We start from the raw sequence: 26,945 nt of genomic DNA, 5'->3' as shown, positions 1-26,945 counted from the left end.
ACATTTACGATTAACAACCGAAATAATAAAAATACAACGATAAAGCTCGAAAAACATGATAAGAATACTAGCAGGCCGCAGTGAAATCATTATATTATCTACTGTTGTTAATATGAATACCAAATGATTATGATTTGTACATACATATATATTATTATACATTTTTACTGTCTAAAAGATATAAAACCAAAGGGAGGAGTAAAAAGCTAAAGTGTACAGCGTGGGTACAGGGATTGAAAATAAAAACACTGTTGGCGTAGAAAAGATGTGATGTCATTGGTCCTGACGTCACGGAGGGGAGGTAGATTTCGATATAAAGGGAGAATATCACCCCTCGAGTCTGTCTGACGAGAACTAACTGGCCACTTTGAAAAGTTGTTGTTAACCGACGACTCTATCCTAAACACATACCACAGCAACACGGTAGTTTTACACGCATCAGTTCTGAGAATATACACAGGTAAAACACTTATATTATTATAGTAGGCGCATATATTATATTTTATTTTTTAAATTGACATTAATATTAAATGTTTATTTATATTTATTCAATTTAAATAATTTATCAATATTCTAGATAAAATATTATTAATTTAATTGAAGGAAAATAAAAAAAAAAATCTTTGTACCCAGTTTTAAAGATTTATCATATTTTTTTTTTTTTACTACGATTAAAATAATAGTTTTAAAATTTCTAAAGATAAAACAATTTATGTTTAAAAAACGTATACATTATATTATATATATATTTTTTATTCAAAGCTCAAAAATATTTTTAAATATTATAAATGCTTAATTGAGTAGAATTTCAAAATTTAAATAGGTAGTTAAAAAAACGATATTTGATTTTTAAATAAATAAATTAGTCATTGTAATAATATGACAAAATTAAAATACTTGTATTTAATTTAATGTATATTAAGTAATAATAATAATATAATGTTACGTACTTTTTTTAATGAAAAAAATATATTTAAAACAAGATAGGTATATTATTCCTTTTTCCTTAGATAATGTTTGTTTTAAATCTTACGGTACACGTATCGTGTAGATAATACTTGTATTATAGATATTTTAAGTGTAAATTTTAGCTATAATGTAGTTCTTTGAGAAGATTCAGCTTATAAACTTTTATTTCATTCTATTATATTATGTACCTAGTTATACAAAACAAATCGTACTTTCAACAAAATTTAAAATCTCTACCTATTTTTATCTAGCAACTTTGTCCTTATACTTGTATAATTTATATATTGCGCATCGTAGAAGTACCATTAAAACTTTCTCTAGCGGCTTAAAATAAATTTAAGCAAAATAACTTTTAAGATTTTAAGTGATAATACGCACTTAAGTCACCCAATCCAGCCTCAAATAATAGAAATATTGTGTTAATCGTTATGTCCACTCATTAAAAATATAGTGTAAGTAAATGAAATTAATTATTAATACAATTAATGATTTTTATTCTACTCTTTTTCTAAAGTGTTTTTATTTCCGTAAAATGTACATAGCATATTCAACGAGTTTTACGAATGTAAAAAAAATATACTTCGGTTTCCATAAAATATGTTTATTTTTATTTGTTTGAACATTTTTTTTTCGAACAAGCACGTCACGCTTGCATGTACACAAATAAGCATTTGTTTGATAATTTTAATAGGTCATAGGTATATGATTTATAAAATTGTTTATCGAACGGTTCAACACCACGTCCGAACGTTCGGGAATGGTCCACGACCCGTTTCCTCCATGTGCAATATGTAATCCCTCTACCAATCCGAATTTTATTAATAAGTTCGTTTTTTGACGCATAGCATCTTTAATAACCTAAAGAGTGGTGACAGCATTAAAATGATATAAAGAAGTTTTTTAATTACAAAATAATCTGATTTTCTAAATCCCCATCAGAATATATGTAGTAGTACAGCATGGTTTACAAATAAAACTAACTCTCATTTTATCCATTATAACAATTAATTAATTCTAATTTTGATTTTTTTTTTTTTTTTTTTTGTCGTTTTCAAATATTAAATTTTTTTCTAATGAGAACACAATTTTCACTAAAATTTGACAAGCAAATCATTTTTTTTGAAAAAGATTATACATCTAAATCAAAATTTGAACGAGGAATTCCAAGTGCTAAAATATATGTACCTACCAAAGATAAAAAAATATCCATGATAGGGTTTAAAACAGTTGGTGGCTTATGACGATAGAGTATATATTTGAAAATTCCAAAAATGAAAATTTGAATAGATGCTTAATTTAATGATGAAATGTGAGTGTGTGTACTTGGTGAATCATCTTATATCGGACGAATAACGGCTCAACTAGCATAAACACAGTTATATTTAATCAAGACTCATACTTTGTATTCCTTCAGTTTAAGCTCAGTGCTTTGTTACATAAATAATATTATTATTGTAATAATTATCATAAATCCCGCATTTGTTTCTTCTTCGGCTGTGTACGGCCAATTATAATAATATCCCAGGCTAATACCACCGTATATGCGAAACACGGTTCGAGATTTGAGAGCTGATAATGGCCGTCGTCGTGTTGTTATGGCAAGTAGTTTTATCTTTTAAATGTAGACAAATTATATACCTATATAAAATACGTATATGAGTGACTGAGTTTTGAATACCACTGAGATATATACACGAACACATCCCATACTAAAACTATGTTAATAAGCGACGCGTGTACCCATTGTAATAATACATAATATTATATACTTTTTAAAAACTAAAAAACTAAAAGATACACTGATGAATTAAAATAGTATATTTGCAAAAATATTTATTAAATAAATATATATATTTATTTACAAATAGTATATTTATATAATTGTATTGTCTGTGTCATATTAAATATTACTTTAATTGAAATAGGTAGCAGGAGAAAAATAATAATTTAATTGATATGTAGTTATATTAATCACTCGAGTACTCAACCTTTTTAGAGATCTTTTAACTTATCGCCTCTCTTTTTTATGAGTATAGAGTTCTGATAGAATGTGTATAAGGGAAGTATAATAATTGGCATACAAGTTTCTATTTTTCATGAAATATTGATGTAAGATCTAATCTGACCAATTCAAGGTTTGTCTAAAAATACCCAATGTTAAACTTTATTTTAATTTTTAGTATTATTATTTTTTCAATTTTACAATAAACTGATCAAAAAAAAATTTTATTTATAAAAAATGAATTTTAAATAAATTCTTATGAAGTTAATTTGATGTGTATACTTGTTTGTGTGAGTTTATCGATGTTCAACGATAAGTTTATATAAACATATAACGTAAGTAAATAATATATTAGTAGTATTATAACTTAATACAGATTTTAATAGGTACATATAAGAAGCCTGATTTTATAAATTATTCCTATTATATATTATTAGTAAATGTGGTAAGATTAAATGTTTCCAATAGTCATTTTAAAGATTTAACCGAATCGCCTAAAACGGCTAATGATATTTTGTTATAAGTAGGACTCGGATGTTTACGCATTTAATACTACTTTAATATGTATACATTTATGGACTAAAAAATTACGAAATATATAATCAAAATATGCACTAAAAATTATAAAATATCCATTTTTAACCTATAAAATTACCAAAATATGCACAAACATTATTATTATAATTCATAAACATACGTAAATATTTCATTTTTATTACTTAGTAGTTACTTTTATTTATTATTTCTTTTAATACAATTTTAAATACATTTTTTAAATTTACATAGCGTTTTATTAACTTTAATTTACATTATTATTTATTAATTAGGTATTACCATTATTAAGGTTATACACTTATACTGTGCTACTATGGTTTTTTAATTTGTTCAAATTTGTAACTGCATCTATTATCATTAAGTATATTTTTGTAATGTGAAAAGCTTCATTCTACATCAACTTATGTTATCTTAGACCTTGTCCAATAAAGTACCGTAATTCCGAACAAACACGATAAGTTGATAATAAACATTTATATTTTACGTAAATTCTTGGTAGATTGTAGACTGTAGTTACCACCTATAAAATTTATACATACAAATTGTGGAATTAATTGTATAGTTCGTTAATTAAATTGTTTTTTAAAAAAATGTTCTAAAATATGCATTTTTATTTTTAAAATCTCAAAATATGCAATTAAATTACTAAACCATAAAATATGCAAAAATATGAAAAATAAAAATAGTATTATTTAATTCAGTATAATATGAATTAAATTTATATCTAGGTTAGCATTAAATTAGGTAAATAGAAAAAAATATGCTATTTCATAAACACCCGAGCCCTAAATATAAGTTATAATCTACATAATTATAATATAGTGAGATGTGTATCATAAGTATTTTTAGTATTTATTCACAACGCAATACGCATACCACAAAATAGGCTTTGAATTAAGGGCACGAAAATAATGAAGTGAATCAAAATTCCCATTTAATTTGTTTTATTTTGCATCATTTCTTTAGAAAATAAATCCTATTGTAGCCTGATAGATAGACCATTAACCAATATTTATTTTTATTATCATTCATTATTTGAAATATTTTACTTAATGAAACTTGTAAATATTTAATATTTATATTAGTTGTTAAAGGAATCATTTTCATATAAATAAAAACGGCACTTATAAGTGGCTAAATTTTATTTTAATTTTTTTTTAATATTTTACTAATTCTATAATACTAACGAAAAACAAAGAAAATATATATACTTTTATATCTTATATAATATTCATTAAAAATAGCTAAAAATAGAATAAAAATAAATAATCCCCTAAACTGTAAAAATGTATTTATTTTTTTTTTAAAAATACTGCAATAAAACTCCATCTATCAGTAAATTCATTCACCTAGATTGTAACAACCAATATTTTGTGCTGTATTTATACGACTCAAGTGCACAAGACAAGTCAAAACCAAGAAAAATGCACTAAATCATAGACTGTATAGTGTATAAACATAAATTATTTTAACATAGATAAATACTTTGCACAATTTTGGGTACTTAAAAAATCTTTAGCATAAAAAAGTAATACTTTCAAAACCAATAACTGATGACCAATAAAATATCAATAATCTAACCATCTACAAAGATTTGATTATACATATTTATAAAAACGAAAGAGAATAATATTTTGAAAAAGTCATCCATTTTGAATAATTTAAAAAAGATATATATTATTTTACAATCTCCAGAATACTATCGCTCAAGCATCAACTCTGTCAATATTAATCTATTTTTGTTTTATTTATATTTATTGTACTATTAATAAATTGTTGAACTTTTCAAATAAAAATTTAAAAACAAAATATAATTTTTTCTTTATTTAAAAAGTTAAACATAATTTTTCTTTTATTCAATTTTTTAAAATTAAAAGATTTGTTGATATGTTTGTTTTCTTTAAATAATTTAATAATTTATGTTTTTATCTCAAACTATTATACACAACTGCTGAATGCCTGAATGATTAATTATTATTCTTCGTATGGAGGCTTAATGAACACTAACAATTTTAGTCGTTTATAACGACCTTTAAATAAATATTATTTTTTTTGTACTTACATTGAATTTTGAAATTATGTTTTATATTTATTAAATATTTCTTGCATTTCATACAAACCTACAAGCACAAATTATTATATTATTATGTATAGTAATAGAAATTCATTTGTAACTCTGTTTTTCACAACATTACATCCTTACAATAACATGTCACGCTGAAGTACTGATTTACACAAAAGTTCGAAAACTCTCAAATCCCTCAAATCCAGATACACTTAATATCAGTTTGACAAGTCCACGCAAGTATAACATATAATATCATAATCCGAAAGATGATGATAAATTAACAACACATATTGATTAATTGATCGAATAGGTTGGAAAAAAAGTATGCGTAATAAACGGAAATTTGTAAATGGTGCATACTAGTAATATGAATGTATATTCAATGGATATAAAAATTTTTGTCATACAGTTATTGTAATAATATTATGTACTTACGTATATATACCTATTATGTATAACTATATGCACTAGTCTTCTATGACGTACACGATGCGCTCTAATGGATTCAATTTGTTTGGATATATTATTACGAAGAAAAGAGTTGTCATTGTGAGGACTAGGAAGGAATAATAATAATCCGTTGCTTACAGTTGGATTTTATGAAGTGTTATCGTGCAAGTGGGCTAAAGTGGTTGTCACACTGTCGGGACCTAATGAGCCGCATTTAATGAATATTAATTCGAAATCGTTATATAAAATTAATGAATACCTGAGTAAATTCACGAGGGTTTTTACGGTAGATCCTCATGTGCGTTATTATGGTACCTATTGAATCATTGCGGTGTTAAACGAACATCCCGTGGTATTATTTTATAATTCTTGTGATAAATCCCAAAACAATATTAGTATATATAAATAAATAGTTATACCTGACTGAACCAGATTATAAATAAACATTGTGATACTCCAATACCTAAATAATTGAATCAAATAATTTTATAATAATTATTATGATAAAAGTTTAAACACTTTTCATTCAGTTTAGACATGATAGATGATAGTAAAATACACAAATCTTATGATTAATTATGTATCTTACAAAATCCAGTAAAACGTTTTCTCATTTAAGTGAATGTATTTATAGTTTCTATTTAAAAAAAAAAAATAATATATTTCAGTAGCTTAAGAATAAAGTAGTCTGTAAATAGCGTACGAGTATATTATCTATAGCCTTTAAAAATAAAAATTATTTATATGTAATAAAATTTTAGGTATGATTAAACCCCGCCAAAATAATAGGTTTAATTATGCTTATTTATATTATACAGTTATATATTTTAACAAATACCTATCTATACACTAAATTCTATAATAATAAATGATACAACATATTTACTTCATTTAAAAATTAAGCTACATTAAATTCGGTAAATATACTTCTTTTATAATATCATATTATATTCAAATTAAATTGCATAATTTTTTATTTAAATATACATTTTTAAGTTTTTTCTAAAAAAAAGTTATTTCATAAAATGTCTTTAAAAAAAATCCAAGAAAGATTTTATCCTATATCTTTCCCTTCAATATACCTTTAAACACCTCACGCCTAAAATAAAAATATGAAAAAAATTCATACTTCAATATTTTTTTTGGGGGAGTTACATATGATTTAAATGTAGTATATGTATTATTGTTAATTATTGTTAATTATTACAAAATACGTAATAATAATAATTGTTATTAAAAGAACCGAAATATTTAAAACACTAATAATATAATATAATGTAAAATTGGTTATGCGAAATACTTCGTTTATTTAAATGAAAGATTTATTTTTTAAAAATTTACCTCCCTAAAAATTTAACAAGATTCTGTCTGTGGTGTATTTGTGCTCTAAATACTTCATCGAATCAAATCATCATAACATTATATAAATATTGTATGAAACAACCATAGCGGATGACTATAAATGGATATGAAGTACAAACTGTTATATTAAAGATGATCCACATAATCGGCAATTATCGACAAACTCGAGGTGGCTGCGGTTCTTTGTAGCAATAAAATCTGCAATAATTTTAATAATTTTATTACTATTATTATTTCCCTGCGATACAATATCAATACCGTTTATAAAACACACGCACCTATTGTTTATTTTTTTCGAATAAACCGTTTAACATGTAAATTCTAACGTTGAAAGTTAAAGTTTAGTTACAACCATATAAATTCACCGCGTAGTTGTACAAGTATAATAATTGTACAACACACATGAGTCAAGCAATATATTTTATCGTACCTACTTTATAGCCCAGTTCATGAAACGAGGAATTTACAGGGACGTTTACAGAAATGTAACATTCACAATACAGGGTGATTTATAAATCATGCTCATTGCTCACCCCTACGGACTATTTTATCATTCATTTCTACATTTATTTAAATTCTGATTTTTGAAAATTTTAAATTTGATTATAAAGACAATATTTTAAATTTCTTAGATTTTTATGCCATTTAATGAGTATCCAACCAAATTGAAACTTATATATAATAATATATCAAACAGATCTAATATTTTATTACTACTATATAGTATATGTTTACTAATTATTATACTTATAAAATACTACACACTTAAAAATGTTAATAAATTAATATTAATAATAATAATTTTTAAATTATAGTTTGATACGACAAAAAAAAAATTTGCAACTCTCGTTACATGGCATAAAAAATACTATTCAAAATATAGCCTTAAGGCTTAAATATACTTAAATATTTCGGGATTCTTAAAAGCAGAATATAAATAAATGCGTCATTGAAGGATAAAATGGGAACGAGTACGCCTAATAGATCAATCTATTTAAATAAACACATGACACTTCTAAAGCAGTTATTATTTGAGAAAAAACAGCTGAATTTGCGTATAGATTTGAGTTATTTAAATCCAAAATCCAAAAATCCGATACATATGTGATTTACCTTAATGGCTTTGAAATTGTATTGGAATATACCTATTGTATATAGCATATTATTCTTGTCAATGTAACATAAGAATCTGTCGCATTGTATCCAACGTTTTATAAATGGGATTTACTAACCATGATGGTCGAGAACACGAGAATGTTAAAAACCAATATTTTCCAATATAAGAATCGGATTACTATTATAGAAACTGTTTTCCCAATGGGATAAAAATGATCAGCTGTAAAATGGACACTATAATATTATATGTTCCGAGAAAAAATTCATTATGACTATCGTCCTCGAATAAATTCTTTTTTTCAACACTATACGTTTTACTTTATAAATCAAAAAATAATATTTTGCTTCCTTGATTACTAAGATTAAAAACTTGTGTTAGAAACACATAGAAATAATATATTGTTTTAATTATTTTAAGTCTATCGTTAGTTATTACGTAATTATACCAAGATTTTTTTAAATAATAAAATAAAGTCTAACGGTCTAATTATCAGAACTATGAATGGCAATATAGATAGTATTGTCATTTTATGGCAGAAAGATAATAAACATACATAGACATCATTAATTTTCGTTTAAGTGTAATTAAATTTAACTTAATCAGAAAAAACAAGACAAAATAGCACAAAAATTAAAAATAATTTATACATAGTGCGGATAAACTAATATTCACTGTCTTAAATAATAAAAAACAAAGTATTTATAAATATGGCAATTATAAGTAGACTAATACCATGATTATAATTAGATTGAAATCCACTGAGTTTTAATTCATTGATTATAAAAAAAAATCGTAATGGTTATTATACACTATTTATAAATGTATAATCTTAAATTCATCATCAATCATATTATACATTCTAGTCATTCTACCAAAAAATACGAACATTTTTTCATACACTAGTTATTATTATTTGTATACACAATAAAATAAAAACTAAACAACTATTTATATAAAATAATATTATTCATTAATCATTTTACTATATTATGATGAATTATTTTCAGGCAACGTGACTTAATGCATTTCTTTTAAGTTAAAAATCGAGTGAAAAAACCTATTTGCATAAATACCTTATAAGAATACACTGACTTGAGTATTGAGTAAAATTTAAAATATTGCTCCCTTGACAATTTTTTTTTTTTTTGCTAACAAGGTATACATACGTATTAAAGATAAAGTTGACATACTTTACTGATAGTAATACACTTATTGTATGATATTTAAGTCTGCTGATAAACCATTTATTGGTACTTGATTGATATTCTCCAATATGATATCAAGGGGATAGGTAATGTTTATCCGAGAGCTTATACAAAACTTCTTATGAAAAAATACGTATAGAAGATAATTATTTATTCATATAAATGATTTTATAAGAAAAATTTAATTTTCAAAACAGTTTTAGCTAAAAAATATTTTTTAAATATGACTCAATATAAAGCGAGTTTAAAAAAAATGATATTAAAAGAAAAAAAAAATGAATGAGATTTATTATTAAGACCTAACTTATAATACTTTAGTTTAAATAAAAATAGAAAATATTTTTAGAAACAATCAAAAAATATAATTTATCATATTATGAGTAGAATATTGAATAGGTAACATTTTTCAAAACTACAAAAATGATGAATTATATAATATTTTATTTGAAATATAATGTACCTTGTTTCACTGCATCACTGATTTTAGTCATGAAATATTATTAAAATTGATCCCTACAATAAAACGTTAAGACATTTATTTCTTTGGTCTTGTTAAATATATGAAGAAAATTTAATAATATCATACTGATATCAAATAAATTGACATTTTTATTTTTATTTATTTTTTACATATTTTCATCAAAATTACAGAAAATATAAAACATATTAAACAATTCAAAGAAATATTCTGGATTACGCAATAGTATAAAGATGAAACACTGACACTAAACTTATTGGATAAGTTGATATATAACTCTGCCGACAGATTACAACTCGGCTGTCAGACTATGTCAAATATATCCCAGTGCGTAATTTCGAGCAATATCAGCCGACAACCAAAGACATTGTTTTACAATAATTTCTCCGAGATTGCGGTAACTTAATATTTACAAATACAACGATCTCTTTTCAACAGCTTTAGAACAATCATATATTTTTATTTACTGAAAATAAAGCTATATATTATTATTTTGTAAAGGCGTTGATTAAAACAAATAAATAACAAAGCATAAAATATAAAGATCTAATATTCTTAAAAATTCGCTTCTAAGGTATTTTCTTGCTATATCGGTCATTAATTATAGATTTTACGTACAGTAAAGACATTTGATATATGCCGATAAGATTTTCTTTAAAATTACCTTTTTTTTGTCTTCTTACAATCTATTTCTTATTCTATTTTTCTGTACACAAAATGATGTACTTTATCTCGAAAGAAAATTAACAACATAAATCTGTCCAGACATTTATTGCATTTTCACTCAGCTGTTCATAATACAATCGCCTTGGACGATTTTATAGTAGTATCCACAATTTTTTTTCCAATTATAAACACCTATATCAAAACGAATAGGGATACTTGTATAATTTACATCAATCATTGTTTGTAACTTAAAATAGTTAAAGCCTGAAAATTTTTATAGAATGTAAAACATAAGGTTTATACTTACTTCAATTCTAATCTATTAGGCGGTATGCAATTTTCGAAATATTTCATGTGATAGGTAGTACAACAAATGTAAAGTTTAATGCATGAATTGAGAATATTCAAATAATTTAGTTGGTTTATTTCTATGTATACCTACAAATATTTGGCCAATTCAATGATGGTTTACAACCATATCTTTATTGAGTCACTTTTTACAACCCAATCGACCAAAACAGTATTTCATATGCATATTCAATTTTTATTTCATTCCAGCTATAATATTTAAACTTGACAAACACGATTGTAAAACAAAGATAGTTTTTTTATGAAATATCAACCATAATTTTATTTTATTCTTCTAGTTCAACTCAATTCTATAGCTTCTAGACTACTTTGTATTTTATCAACTTATTCGGATCATCAAAAATGGCAATTTAAAAAAAGTTTAAACAGATATATTTTTTATGTTTATTTTTTGTAAAATAAAACCATATGAAATATTGTGAATATTGTGATACATTTATTCCAAATGAAAATATTTTTGGAAAATATTATATTTAGTTTATTGGCTAATTTAAACAATTTATCATGCATAGTTTTTATCAATCAATATATCTAATTGATATATTACTTAAATCTTCAGAGTTAAAAAACAAGTTATTTTTTTTAAAGTTTATAACCAATTACTTTTAATTTTTAGCTATCTTACTTAATTCAAACTATGAAATACATACATTATAATTAATCGTTTCTTAAATCTGACTTTATTTTTAAACCTGTATGTATAGCAGCGAGAATTATGAAAAATTTACGTTTAAATAAATTGAACATGCTTTAAAAACGAAATTATTTAATTAAAATTAAAATCTACCATCTAACTTTTGACTTTTATCTTAATTAAGTTAAAAATTTAATGAGTATAATTGTCTCGATAATTATGCATAATTATAGAATCTAATAAAAAAAACGCCAAAGTTAAATATTGTCAAATTGAAAAAAAAGGTTTTCTGAAATGCAGATTTAATAGTATAACTTTCACTAAAGCTTATTGTAAGTATAACATCCAATTCACTAACAGAATTTTTTCAGTATGTATAACTTAACGTATCTGTCATAATTTTTATATTATAAAGTTGTATTTATTTTAAAAATTATTATTTAAATCTATACATATGAAAAGAAAGTAAAGAAATATTACTTTAACAAACTTACTGTTTATTAGTTATTAATAAATAATTATGAAAGTTATTTGTTTTAAATATTGACTACTCAATTTTGAGGGCTTGACCGTAGCCATTATATAATGCTCACCACAACTGTGAGGACCAATATTATGGCTACCATTACTTATAAGTTACTAGTTAATTTTAGAACTTTTAATTTTCACGAACTTGAATTCTATATAAATTGATAAAATTATTTATATTTTTATTATGATACCTAATCTGCTATTTTATTTTAACAATAAATTATACGACAACAATATATTAACACAATTTAGATTTTATTCTACCATACGTTTGATTTATTAAAACTTTAACAAGAAAAAACAAGTTTATGAACCATGAGCCTTGTGTTTGTAAAATTTATTATTATGTAGATTTATATTTGACTATTTTTAAGAAAGGGTTAACTTTTCACAAGGGATTTGTCCCATATGCGATAAGGTTATTGTGTTAAAATAAAAAATAAAAATCTACTATTTATCCGTCAGCAAATATAAGAAAAACACATTTAGAGTATTATGTAAGAATGTATATTCTACGCATAATATTTCAAAAAAAATTTGTTTTAAAGATTTAAGAAGTTACTTGAATACATCTAAAAAAATTTTTTAGTAAAATTCTGAAAGTAAATACTTACTTAAAGTACCTGGATAAATACAAATATACTTGAAATATACTCACTTTTATATAAAATTATGAAAAAAATTCTTGCAATCAATTAATAATAAAATTTAATTTAACAAATAATACAATCAGATATACATAGTTTTAAAGTAATTCTAGTAACTAATTACGTATTATGAGTAACAGTGGACAAACAATTATAATATTTAATCATTTTTTATATATAGTTTAATTTGTTTAGACAATAATTCTATCAAGAATAACGAATAATTTAATTTAAAATAAAAATCAATTGCAGACTGGCTAAATAGGGAAAAGTAAAATATGTATTAAATGATCTAGATAATACAAAATACCTTGCAAAATCTTCGAAATTAATCAATATTTATGACGAATTTTATAATCTAAAGAGCATTTTTATGATTTAATGAATTCGGTAAATCATTTATTAATTACCTTTTTTAAGTTAAATTCATTTAATTAATAACACAAGACTAAGTTTATTATTCAAAAATATCTACCTATTTTCTAATTAAAAAATATTGGTTAGGAAAATTAAATTAAAATATTAATTATTTTGTAGTACCTAATTATTTTTCATCATTATTATTATTACTCATACAAAGAAATCAAAATTCTCTAGGATTGTTATGAATTTTTATACATACTCTAATTATTATATATAACTAACGATTTGGTCATAAAATAAATGAACTGTGTAAGATTTTACTTTACGATTATTTTTAAATAGATTGAATTATTGTAAAAATTATAGTTTTGTTTTTTTTTTTTTTTTTTTTTTTTTTTAATAACCTTATATTACACGAACGGTATTTTAATAATAATAATAATAAAGAGAAAAATAGCTTCCTAGTTTCGTTTTATGTATATTCAACTAAAATATGAAAAATTACAATCAGAACAGTACTCAATACATACAATAAGCAAATTTTAGGGAATAAATCATGAAATGTGAATAAATCTACCATTGACAGATAAAATTATGTTATTTTAAATATTTGATAAAATTTAAAGTTTCTAAACATAGGTATTTGGAATTTTCTTATATTTTTCCCCTTACTGAATATTATTAATTAAATCCGTTTTGATGCTAAAAACCTGATTTACGTGTTTAACACATAAATACCATATGCCCAAATATTTATATCAATTAATATTTTATTTCAAACATTTAATAGGTTTTTTGTTTCTAAATTATAATTTAAATATGCATGATTTAATATATTAAAAATTTTTTATGACTAAAAAAATGTCCTTTTTATTGAATAATATATCTTTTCAATACAACTAAATCAATTAAAAGTCATATACATTTTTATGCTATCACCTATTTTAAATGGAATACCATAATTTTTCAACTTAGCAAACTTTTTTTTCCTATTTATTAGCAAACATGATTTAATCTAACTATTTTGGTATTCATAAACACAATTTTAATAAATTTATTGATTTTTCAATGATGTATGTTATTTATTTTTATTTTATCTTGAGTCATTTTTACGGTAGTAAAACGATTTTATTTTAAAATTAGTTTTAAATGGTAAAAAATTTAATTTAATTGATATCCCAAAGTTTAAAAGTAAAAATTCTTAATAATTTAAAAAAAAACCAATAGGTTTTTAGGAAACCAGTATTTAGCAAAATTAATATTGTCTCATGGTGTTGCAAAAAAACGAATAAAAGTATATGAAGATACTTAAATATTTCAAGAATGTTTATATTATTTCTTATCCGTAGTATAATTTTCTAAATATTTTGACTCTAATTGTGCTATATATAGATAATTAAAAATTTTGAATTTTTTTTCAATATTAAATTTGTCAATAAAAATATTTTTGTTAAGTAGGTATGTCAAAAATTTGGAGAAAATTAAACATTAAAACGAAGAAACCGTGGGTAGAATGACGATTACTCAGATCCATTTTTCTTTTGTTATTGTAAGGGACTTGTCGAGTAATGTTATGAAGATGATTTTGAATGATTTTCCTATTTTTTTTTTTTTTTTTTTGTCGTTAAACAATTTAACTTGGTGGAAAATAATACTATCAAGGTACCCCCCTCAATTATAATAGCACATGAGAAAAAAAAGATTATTTTGCGCATATTATTATATTCTATGCACGCAATGGTATTTTAAAATGCTATTTTTTAGTAACATTTATTCAACTTATTCTGTATCATTAATATTGAAGTAAATTTCTTTAATAAAATTACAAATATGTATTATAATTTATAGCATATAGTTACTTCTATAATTAAGCTGATAGGTCGTCTTCGCTTAGAATCTCTTTTGTATGTAATGGTATATTATAATTAATTCACAATGACAAAGTAAACTCTATACCTATTAGGTATTAGGTATTACCTAATACCTATAGTGTCATAGTAGTTACTTATTTCTTTTTTTTTTTTTTTTACTATTTTTTTATTATCCAAATAAAAGAAATTAATAAAAATTAAAAAAAACCAATAAAATGAATATTAATGAGGTACTCGATATTTATATTTAAAACCCCTATTATCATCATTTTTGTAACATTTAGATATGATATTTGCAATTATTAGTTAATTTTAACATATTTTCCTCAACTTTTTTTTTTTTATTTAAACATTAAAATATTCAATTACCTTGACTCAAAAGTTACTCATCAATACTACAATTCTTTCAGTATTCACTTTTCAAGTGACTCATATTCAATATTCCAATTCACAATTTACTAAAACTTTAAAAAATAAAATTATAGTTATTTTTTTACAAAATAGCATACATTTCACATACATATTTGTTCGGTGTTCAATATATCACAAAATACTAATAAAAAAAATAATGCGAAAAATGGTTACATAGTTTTAAATAATAATTAATATGTACATAAAATATATGCTATTAATAATATTTTTTGTGTGCCTCTTTAAATTGTTTAGTAAAAAAAGCGATTTTGTGTGAGATTTAAAATAAGAGTTTTATGTTGTTGGAAAAAGCAGAGAATGTAATGAGGAGGCGTTTTTCACAGACCATCAGTAAGGCCATAAATTATTTCAGTGTAAACGTTTTTCGTCAGATTAACATTTCAATTTCTCGTTTATGTGTTGTCTGATAAAAATTGTGACGAAAAAACATAAAATTATTATTACTTTAAAAATCTTCTTTTTTAATACTTCCTTAACAATCGTGTGGGATGCTGGAACGATTGAACGTTGATTAAAACAGTTTTTTAAGTTTGGTTTCGATTTAAATAAATTGATAAATAAATGTAGATATGAACTTATTAGATGTCTGCTAAAATATCTTATAATTTCGTTATAGTTTAATTTTAATCAACTAGATAGTATCTTACATTATTAAATAGATAACTTAATTATTGTTACATATACCTAAATACCATTGAAGTAAGTATAGGTGTAATAGGCGCCAAAACATAAATTTTAAAATAAATAATGTAATGAAATACTTTAGTAAAAATTAGAATTAATAAAAATATATAATAAATTAAAATATTATAAAAGTTTTTAATACTACTCAATATGATTTTGTCTAAAAGTTTGATTTTCAGCAAAATTTATATAATAATAATAAATATATAAACATTGATCTAACTACAGTCAATTTTTAAAAAAGGAAAATTTATTATAAAACTAATGATAAATAATCATTAATGATAATTTTATTTTTATTTACTTTTTTTTTACACAACAAAGAAAAATTTTATATCCAAATTCCATGATAAATTAATTATTTTGTTTTTAATTTGTGCTCCTTTTAAAATTATTTTTTCATTCCTACTCTCAAACACTATTTATAACACTATATGGGTCATATTAATAGCTTAATAGTATGTACATTTTATATCATTAAATGTATTATGATTAACATAAAATACAAATTCTACTTATTTGGATTAGTTGTTTATAATATATTTAAATTATTGTTTTATAGGTAAAATAAATAGTATATAGTATCATTAATAATATTTATCAGCATAAATAGCAAATTATATTTTATGTAATAATATTTATTTGTATAGAAAAAAATATATTTACTCTTATATTAAGCTAAGATTGGATTTTTTTTAATTTAACAGATAAATATTGAATTATTGGTGCCTATTATCTTGATTTGAAATAGAGATAATTTAAATTTTAAATTTTAAATTTTAAATTTACATAATTGTGTAGCCACATTTTTTGAGACTTGTTAATGGTTGAATAACAGCTATCAAAAATGAAGAACAATAAAAAAAATAAATATGACTTGCGATTTCCATCATATTGTGTTTATCTTGAATTTGCACGTTTTGTTCGATGATTGTTACGCTCCAATGATAGTATAGACCAATCAACCACAATGACGTATTGAAGATGAATCCTTTCCAAACGTTATAACTTTCGCCTTGGTTGAAATAAAACTTCACAACATTTCTGATTTTTATTTTGGTAAATTCTAATAAACAATCAGAAAAGTTTTAAAATTATTTGATATAATAAATATTGTATTAGAGCTACCTTAAATATTGACAATAATGATTCAAAATGCAAACATTACGTTAAACGATATTATACAACTTTTTTAGCTAAATAAAACTATCCAATTGAATAATTTTCTAATTTCCATAATTGATAAAATAAATTTATATCTATTGTTTCGTCAAAAATGTCTAAATATTTAAACCTTCTACATCTTATCTTGTTTATAATAATCATAAAATATTCTATGTACAGCTCGATTGTTATAACAATATAATTATAATAAAATATAAACTTGATAACCAACCGTTTAAAATATGTAAATATATTACATTCGATGTTTCATGTAAAATGTACTTTAATATCAACTCAAGGCATAATTTATGATATGAAGTGAACATGTATTTAAAAATATTAATCATCAAATTTTCATTAAATCTTTCACTGCAAATCACCAATTCCATTATCAATAATACCATATTAAAACACTCATATAAATAGTGACAACTTAATAACACACATAGCACATTCTACTTTAGTTTTTGTTTTATAGTTTATACTATATAGAAACTACGTAAAAGATATTTAGTGCCACGGCATTTTCAATCATTTTTTGTAGAACAAATATCATTCTAAATTGAGATTAAATTTAATTGAAATTAACAGTTAACGTAAAAATATTCTCATATCTTATGTACTAAACTAATACAGACTATACTAATATAACAATTTAATATTAAAACTATATAACATTTTGATATTCTGGTAAATTTATATTATAAATATAGATATAAAACATATAAATATAAACAAATTTAAGATCTGAAAATATCATGAATACAATGTATACCTAATATAAATTCAGTGTGACGTTATAAATGCATGTTTCCTTTTTGTATGTACTTGGAAGATGCCTTAACTACGTTTTCCAGTTTTACCCTTATCACCTAACCAATTATTTTGGTTGACATATCTTAACAATGTTTATTATTTAAACGTTCTTACTAAACTATAAAAAAAGAACCGACGTATCTAATTGACGCTTTGATCCAACCACAGAAATTAGCGATAAACTGAAGAAAAAAAATAAGTATACTAATTTAAAATTTAAAAAATTTGAGTGATAGTTACTAATTCGCAATAAATTGTATAAAATAAAATATACTGTAAATATAACATTAAATTTTAATGATTTATGTTTATTACGGATTATGAATATAAGTTGAGTATGGACAGTATAATAATAAATAGTAATAAATTAAATAAAGTATTATGATTACTAATATAGAACTGGATGCTGATATTGTCAGTAAGATTAATGTTTAAACAATATTAATAAAACACAACGATACATTGCTAGTATATGTATTCTGTTTGACATAATATATCGCATGTACGTTATACGTAATTTATTAAAGCTATTTGACAAGAAAAAAAAATCATCAAGAAATCAGTTCAAAATATACAAATGTCATATTTTCACTTTTTCCAAAACCAAATCGTCTCAATCTAACTGAAACCTAAACCGTAAGTTTGTATTTTATGGTCTATTTTCAAACTTATCATTTCAATTGTCGTGTAGTTTTCTACTGTGTCATTTTTTTCTTTTGTTTATTACTCATGTCGAGTAACAAAAAAATAATATGACTTTGTAGTAGTGGCTTTGTATACATGTATATTATTTTTATACGACACCTCATCATTTATCCGTCTGACATCAAGGAAAAACATGTTTTCTCTACTACCTCTCGGGGAAAACATATTTACCAACTGCACATAATATATGCTACTACTAGTTACTTTTTTTTTCACGATTCCGCGTTGTCCTCTGAAAGATGTATGTACAACAAGTGATAAGAACATCACAATATTTATCGATGATTATAATTGATTTCTACCGTGGTGGAAAGTTGTAATAAAGTTAATTTATTCTGTCTGCCTATTTAAACACCCCCGAGAGACAATTTTCCATATAAACATTATTTTCTGGATAAATAACAATAAAGAACTAATGAAACTTCATTGTCTTCTCCCATTCAACGGGTTCTGATTGTCGGCTGATAATAATTTCCAATGTAAACATCACAAATGCAATACCCTTATAAACATAAAAAATAAACACTATTACGTTTTCTTGGTAATAATGAAAAATGTAATTTTTTTTTTTACTCATAAACATTTTAACTTTTCGGCATGGTTAATTTATTTAATACAAAGCAAAACATTATAGTTACAACGATTATATAATATGTTTCTACAATGTAAAAATTATAATATAATTGTAAAACATAAGTAATTTATGCAATTAATTTCAATTATTGTACAATACAAATAAGAATCAATCTTACAGTAAAATATACTATAGTTCTTATTGAAATTAATTAAATTTTAATAATACTATATGTATTTTATTTATGATTTTAATCAATTAATAAATTCTTAAACTATATTATTTATTTATTATCGTATACCTACACGAGTATGATTATAATTTCAATTTAAGTAATTCAAATCTCAAATTAAAAGAAATTGTGTAAATTATATTTTAAACTTGTGTACTATAAAATTATCGAGATAACCCTCTTTGAAAAAAAATTATGTACTTTTTTTCTTCGCTAAAAACATTTTCTTTTTAACTATACCCCACACATATAAAAGTTTTTTTTTATTCAACGACTAAAATACATAGAAAATGGGTTATGGGCGGAATAATAATGAAAACACTTTGGTAAAAATAACGAATTCTAAAACTGTAGTATGAATACATTTTTAAAGATTTTTTTTTCTTATTTATACATTTTATTTTAAAAACCAACAAAAAAAAAAAAAAAAACTATACAAAATATGAGATTTACAAAATTTGTAAAAAAAAATAAGAATATTAAATATTCTCCTTCATTTAATCGTTTAATAATAAACTTAAAACTTCAATAGTGAATAACACTTAACGTTCTTCCAACTAACAATAAAAAAAATATATACATTTTTTTTAATGCAAGAAAATATTGTATAATGTGTATATCTATCTATTTATAATAGAATATAGTATATTCTATCTACAATGAGAAATTTTTTTTATTTACTTATTCATAAAATGTATCTATTTCAATTAAAAAAAATTATTATATAAATGATTTTAAAAAGTATATTTAAGTAAAAATAAAACTTTTTCAATAATTTAATTGAAATTAAATTTTAAAAGTAAAAAAAAAAAAAAACAATATAAAATAAATTTATAAATATTTTCCAATGCATATTTCAAAAAAAAAACTCAATTTTGAACATGAGTATAAAAATATATTTTCTAAAAATATTTATTAGCTTATATATTTAAAATTCTTATAAACTGAGTATATTAAACCTAACATAACACAATAGATATAAATCTGAACATTATCAATAATACAATATAAAATAATCTACTTTGAATATTATGTATTAGTGATTTCACATTATAAAAATTTCATTTCTTCATTTCTTTTATAACTATTTATTTATATCTTACACTCTATCATGTACGTTTTTTCCTTTTGGTATAAATAAGAATTTAATTATATTACCTAAATATTTTCATACATTTTAAAATCTCATGGTTGAAAAATTAAACATTATTACCTATCAATAATATCATAATACACCTTAAAAAGTCAAATAAATGTATGGTTTCTTTTTTTTATTTAAATATTAAACACTAAAAACCTTTTATATTAATGCAAGTAGGTAATTAATAAGCAAGTTAATTTTGAATCAAACATAAAATAATTCAAATAAAATGAATTGCACAATTTATAAAATAATAAATAGTTTAATTTAAGCCTCAATAAAAAAATTGAAACTAATATCAAAGCCGAACGACGGAAGTAAAAATTTAATTTAAATTTTAAAATTAATTTATGACTTTACTTTTTAGGACAAAATGCATCATAGTTGTTACATGTGGATTTTAGTGATCGCAACAGCGGTATGGACGGATACAATCACAGGACACGAAGACAAAGTGGGGATTAAAAGTCAACAGACACAGCAACAGCAACAATCCGATATTATGCAAACAATGGCGGACGGTGGAGGTCATCAGTCAATTCATATGACATCTCCGGCAGAGAGTTATTTCAATGATCCGCTGGGTCCGTTGGGATATTTGGCCAAACGTGCACACAAGCAATACGGATTTGGGCTCGGCAAACGTCTTTATCGGCAGTACGAGTTCGGGTTAGGCAAACGGTCAACGTCAAAGCAATACGGATTCGGTCTGGGTAAGCGAGCTGCACTTAAGCAGTACGAGTTCGGCTTAGGAAAACGAGCTTCGCCGACCTTCTATAGTTTTGGTCTGGGACGACGGGCTTCGCCACAGTACAGTTTTGGACTCGGAAAACGGGTGAGATCATGAGACATTGAAAATAGCTTCTTTTTTTTAAAAAAAAAAGTTATAAAATATAATACTTAATTGATTTATTAATTTGATATGAAATAAACAAAAGGTTGGATGACCAATATGATCATCTACTAATAACACGGAAAAAATTATGAATGTTTAATGTCTATGTCCATGTCTCATATTGTACTTTCAAAATCTGAACTTATTTGATTTAATTTTAGTTTTAACTTAGTGAGTATTAAATATAAGTGTGGATATCTAAAACCTTTAAAGCATTAGTTAAGTGAGAGACAATCTAAGAGATATGATAACTCTGAATTAAATTAATTTTAAGCTATTATTAGGGAAATACAAAATTTAGAAATAATAAATACTTATTGTATTTTAATTTTTTTTAACAACTGTGCTTGGATATCAAAATAAAAATGTTATGGCCCCACCAATGATTGTTTACAATTATATGAAAATTCGAATGATATACCTAGTGGCGGTAGTGCAGTCCTGATTTAAACGATTTATCACCTGTAGATACACAGTAAAATAATTTAATTTATAGTTAAAATTATTCAACAAAACAAATTGGTTTATTTACATTATTTTAACGTGAGTGAAGAGTGAAGTTTTGTACTAATTTATGCATTAACAAATGATAACGTTTAATAAAGGTATGCAAGCTAATCCAATTATTATAGTGACGAATATGGACCGACTGTAGGTGATACTTATACTGTTCATTAGTAACAATTGATTATTATACCTTATTATCTATTACTCATTATAAAATATATTTTCTGATAGATATATAATAAACATATGGATAACAAGATTTCTACATTTAACTTTTCTTTTATTTTTTATTTTTTTTTTTTTTTTTTTTGTTAACATTTTCTACACGTGAAAAAAGTAGATACCCTAATATAGTTTTAGTTGTAGTATAACCTTACAATATTCTTACCTTATGTAGTTGATATGTGCTTATTTAGACTAAAATGGCTTCATCATCATCAAATATGTTCAATGCGCAGATCTAGCATAATGTATAATACTTTGTAAATAATTTAAATTGGTCTAACAAAATTAAAATACGAGTAGATTTGCTTTAACCAAAGTTAATTAAAATGTTTAATCTAGCTATAATTTTTTTAAATAAAATAAAATATAATGTTTGAGTTATTTTTATTTTTACAATTATATTTAAAACGCTTTTAAATGAATTAATTAGTTTTGTGGATCTTAAAAGTGACACGAAAAGAAAATTGAATCGTTTTTTGATTACATTTTCAATTAAATGGTTTGCAGTAGTAATTTTGCACCTTAATCATTAGACCATTAATTTGCAACTGAAAATAAAATTAACAAATATAATATAATTTCATCATATTATAACTTCTGAAAATATATTGATAATTAAAATTAATAATAATTACATTTTAATTTATTATAATTTTCGTTTATAATAAACTTGTTAAGGAGCACAAATATTAAATCACAGCATAATATGCATACATAATAATTTAGTATTAGTCATACTTTGTATTAAAGCCCGTCATAATTCTATAATATAACGCTAAATAAGTAATAAGTTATTACTAATAACTTACTTTGATGTAGTGGTGTTTCAGCATGAATAGCACGATATACCATATTTTATAACATGAAATATATCGCGCATTACACTTTTATAAATGTTTTCTTCATCATATAGTGACGGCCTGCCACTAGTGCTACTATAATACATTAATATATTATATAATTAATAGTTATATTAGATATATAAATCATAATTATGATCAAATAATTACATCAGAATTCCGTATCCTACACTATATGTGAGAAAAATTAATTAAATATGGGATTAAAAATTGAACTATCTTAATTACATCCTAACTGTTTTTTTTTTTAATTATTTTTCGTTCAAAACGTTAGTATAATTTATAAATCTTGGATCACTTCATTATTAATTTTAATTATATTTATATACAAAAAGTTAAGAAGTACTTTTGAACACAAATGAAATGTAGGTGACTATGTAAAATAATTTACAAATAAAGATGAACAAAATATAGGACGAATACGAGACTGGAGAAGGAATAAAATGTATATTATTATAAAAACCAAGCTATATATATCAGTGTTAAGACATTATATATAGAACGACAATAATATTATGTTGAATAATGAATACAAGCCCGGATTAAGGAGAGGGAACATAAGGGAAAGCTAGAGATACGGTTGATCTAATGATGCGAGAATGCGACAAGAATTCTAAAAACAGATTTGGATTTGTCGCAGTGTACCTATTTGAAGTCGACTTTCTCATGTCTTTGATATTTTATGTCTAAGGGTACATAAAAACAGATTTTAAATTACTATTTTTTTTTCTGTTCACTTTGATGTCACTTATAAAGATAAAATAAAAACGTAGAAGAATCGATATCAAGTAGATCAAATGAAAAATTCAAATCTTTATCGCGTTGTTAAATACATGGCAATTTAACACGCGTCAAGGAAATCGCCGTTCACAATCCCCCTAACTGTATTTTTATTTTTATGTTTTCGTCCCTTGGCCCTCGTCAGCGGAATCAATCCGGGCTCGATTAAATTCGAATAATAGCACATATATAATATACATGTAATATTATGATTTATAATGTAAGGGTATTTTACATTTTATTGTGTATAGATAACTACTAATAATGTGTAACCATACAATGCTGTGGCCGTGTCTGATGTTTTATTTGGTCAACAGGTGTCGCACCCGTCATTCTTGAACGTAGACGATCGGGAATCGGACTACACGTACAACGACTTGTCGGAGGAGAGGAAGAGGACAGCGGACGATATGGGTCATGGCCAGCGGTTCGCTTTCGGGCTCGGAAAACGCGGTGCGGGGGCGGAATGGGAAGACGGTGACGGTGACGGCGACGACGCGGCGCCCATCTGGCACCCGGCCGTCAGGCGGGCTCGTCTGCAGTACGGTTTCGGACTGGGAAAAAGGGCTGACCGCGACTATGACGCCGCTGCCGGTATGGAGTACGCGGATACGCTGCAATTAGCCGACGACGTCGCCACCACTGACATCAACAACTAAAAACAACGACAAATTTTCATCCAAACACACAACAGACACACACACAAAACACACACACAAAACACACACACAAAACACACACACACACAAACGAACAGCCGTAAACGTATTATAGGTGGAGATTAATTGAGTGATAAGGGGGGGGGGAGCACGGAAGTTTAGCCTCCCGTTGCAGTTTTTTTTTTTTTATTTTTAACATTTGACAAATAGGTATTATTATTTTATAGCATGTAATATGGAAATGATCTGTCATTATGTTAAAATACACAGTATGCATCTTTGGACCGACTTCCAAGACGTCTCATCCTGGAAATGAAAATAATTTATTTTATCAGAGGTGTTCGAAAACAACTAAACAATTCGACATGATTTTGGTTATTTTTTGCGTTATTGAAATATCATAATGTATTTGAACATTGTTAACTTCAATTAAAAAATGACGTGTTGTGTGTATCTTCGTGGTTAATAGCATAAAATAACCAATCTCTTAATGGTAATATTAAACCTGATAATAAAGGGAACACAAACATTTGAAACATAGTGGTTCGCGTATTTGTTTACCTTTTCAAACAATTGATTTGTTCAGAAAAAAAAATGAAGTCCCACTAATATTCAATTAAATCTCCACCTATGAAACGTTAACAGTCATGCATAATGTTTTATAAAAATCAGTACCTACACGCAACTTGCAGAAACGTATTATTAAAAAAAATTAAGAAATAAATTACAACAATAAAAAAAACAGACCGAAGATTTATTTATGATTTGTTTTTCTTACAGTGCCAAATTATAATTAAAATATTATATTGTGTGTAATTTTACACACGTAAAACTTCTATTTGCTTATTATTATTAATATGATTATTTAATATAGTTTAAGATTATGTTTAGCTATTTGCTATTTATGATGTTATATAATATGACGTGAATTTTAAGGATGGATTATGTTTAATTAAGTTAAAATTACTTGTATCATTGATAATAGATAGTCGTCCATATATCAATAATTGATTTTTATGTAGTGAAAATTATACATTTCTAAAATAACCAAATTTACATACCTACAGTTTTACTGCGCGCTTCCTGGTATCAGTTGTTTTGCATAATTTAAACGCAATACCGCCTCGAACGTAGGTGCAGTGGCAGGTCATTCAATTTTAATATTAACAGTGAAAAATCGTAGTAAGTCAATTTGAACGAAAAAAACAAATGTTTAAATATAAGTATATTATATTAAATATTCCTAACATTGATGTTATTTTTTCTCTACTATACTATTTTACGAATCCCAATCGATGTTTCGTCACAAGCAATCAATTAAAAATTAAAATCAAATAAGAAAAATTCAAATAAAGTGCCTATTTTTTTTTTTTATTTTTTTTTTTTTATGTATTCAAAAGATAAACTGTAAAATTAAAATTGAAATAAATTTCATATCCTCACAGTAATATGATTTGTGAATTACATTTTAATTTTTTTCTTTTCTTTATTTTAATTTACTATTGTTAAATTTGTTCATACATGACCTGATGACATTGTAAAATATGCAACATTCAGAAATGTAAAATTTATCATATAAAATATATATTAACATAAACTAATAAATATATACATAATCATATTATATTATATACATATAAACATAAAATCTAGTATTATAAAACTAATTGCTTTAAATATAATAGTTCAAGAATAAATTATTTATATTAATTTATATTTAATTATTAAACTATAGCAACAAATTATCTATTTACATCAATAAATACTATAATATTCAAGTAAAATATTATTTTATAGATGCACTACTTAAATATTGTATTAATCATAGTATTAAACTAGGATTGTAAAACAACTCAAATAAAAATAAATCTCTTCTAAAAAATCACCTTTAATAATATAATACGTTTCTAAATAACTTTATATTCTCTATAAAATTAATTTTTTCGTCTTTTACATTTTTAATTGTAGTGATTATATCATATAA

At 23.8% G+C, this 26,945-nt stretch overlaps 1 protein-coding gene across 1 annotated transcript; it reads left to right on the top strand.

Moving 5' to 3' along the window:
* Positions 1 to 357: 357 nt before the first annotated feature.
* LOC112601487 (allatostatins) lies at positions 358 to 26,315 on the top strand. Its single transcript, XM_025349142.1, has 3 exons — positions 358 to 460; positions 21,403 to 21,870; positions 24,620 to 26,315. The coding sequence occupies exons 2-3, from the start codon at positions 21,409 to 21,411 to the stop codon at positions 24,959 to 24,961; spliced, it is 804 nt and encodes a 267-aa protein (XP_025204927.1). The 5' UTR covers positions 358 to 460; positions 21,403 to 21,408; the 3' UTR covers positions 24,962 to 26,315.
* Positions 26,316 to 26,945: the final 630 nt, after the last annotated feature.

This window comes from Melanaphis sacchari, unplaced genomic scaffold (assembly GCF_002803265.2).
Source record: "Melanaphis sacchari strain LSU unplaced genomic scaffold, SCAv2.0 Contig79_pilon_pilon, whole genome shotgun sequence".
Lineage (NCBI taxonomy): Eukaryota > Metazoa > Arthropoda > Insecta > Hemiptera > Aphididae > Melanaphis > Melanaphis sacchari.
Note: the sequence above shows the minus strand (reverse complement) of the source record. Positions and strands in the feature narration are given on the sequence as shown.

Bases quoted from the DNA above. Each gene is read 5' to 3' on its own strand.
- LOC112601487 (XM_025349142.1), top strand. From the start codon at position 21,409: ATGCATCATAGTTGTTACATGTGGATTTTAGTGATCGCAACAGCGGTA. The intron at 21,871-24,619 runs GTGAGATCATGA...TTTGGTCAACAG, and splicing joins GTTTTGGACTCGGAAAACGG to GTGTCGCACCCGTCATTCTT.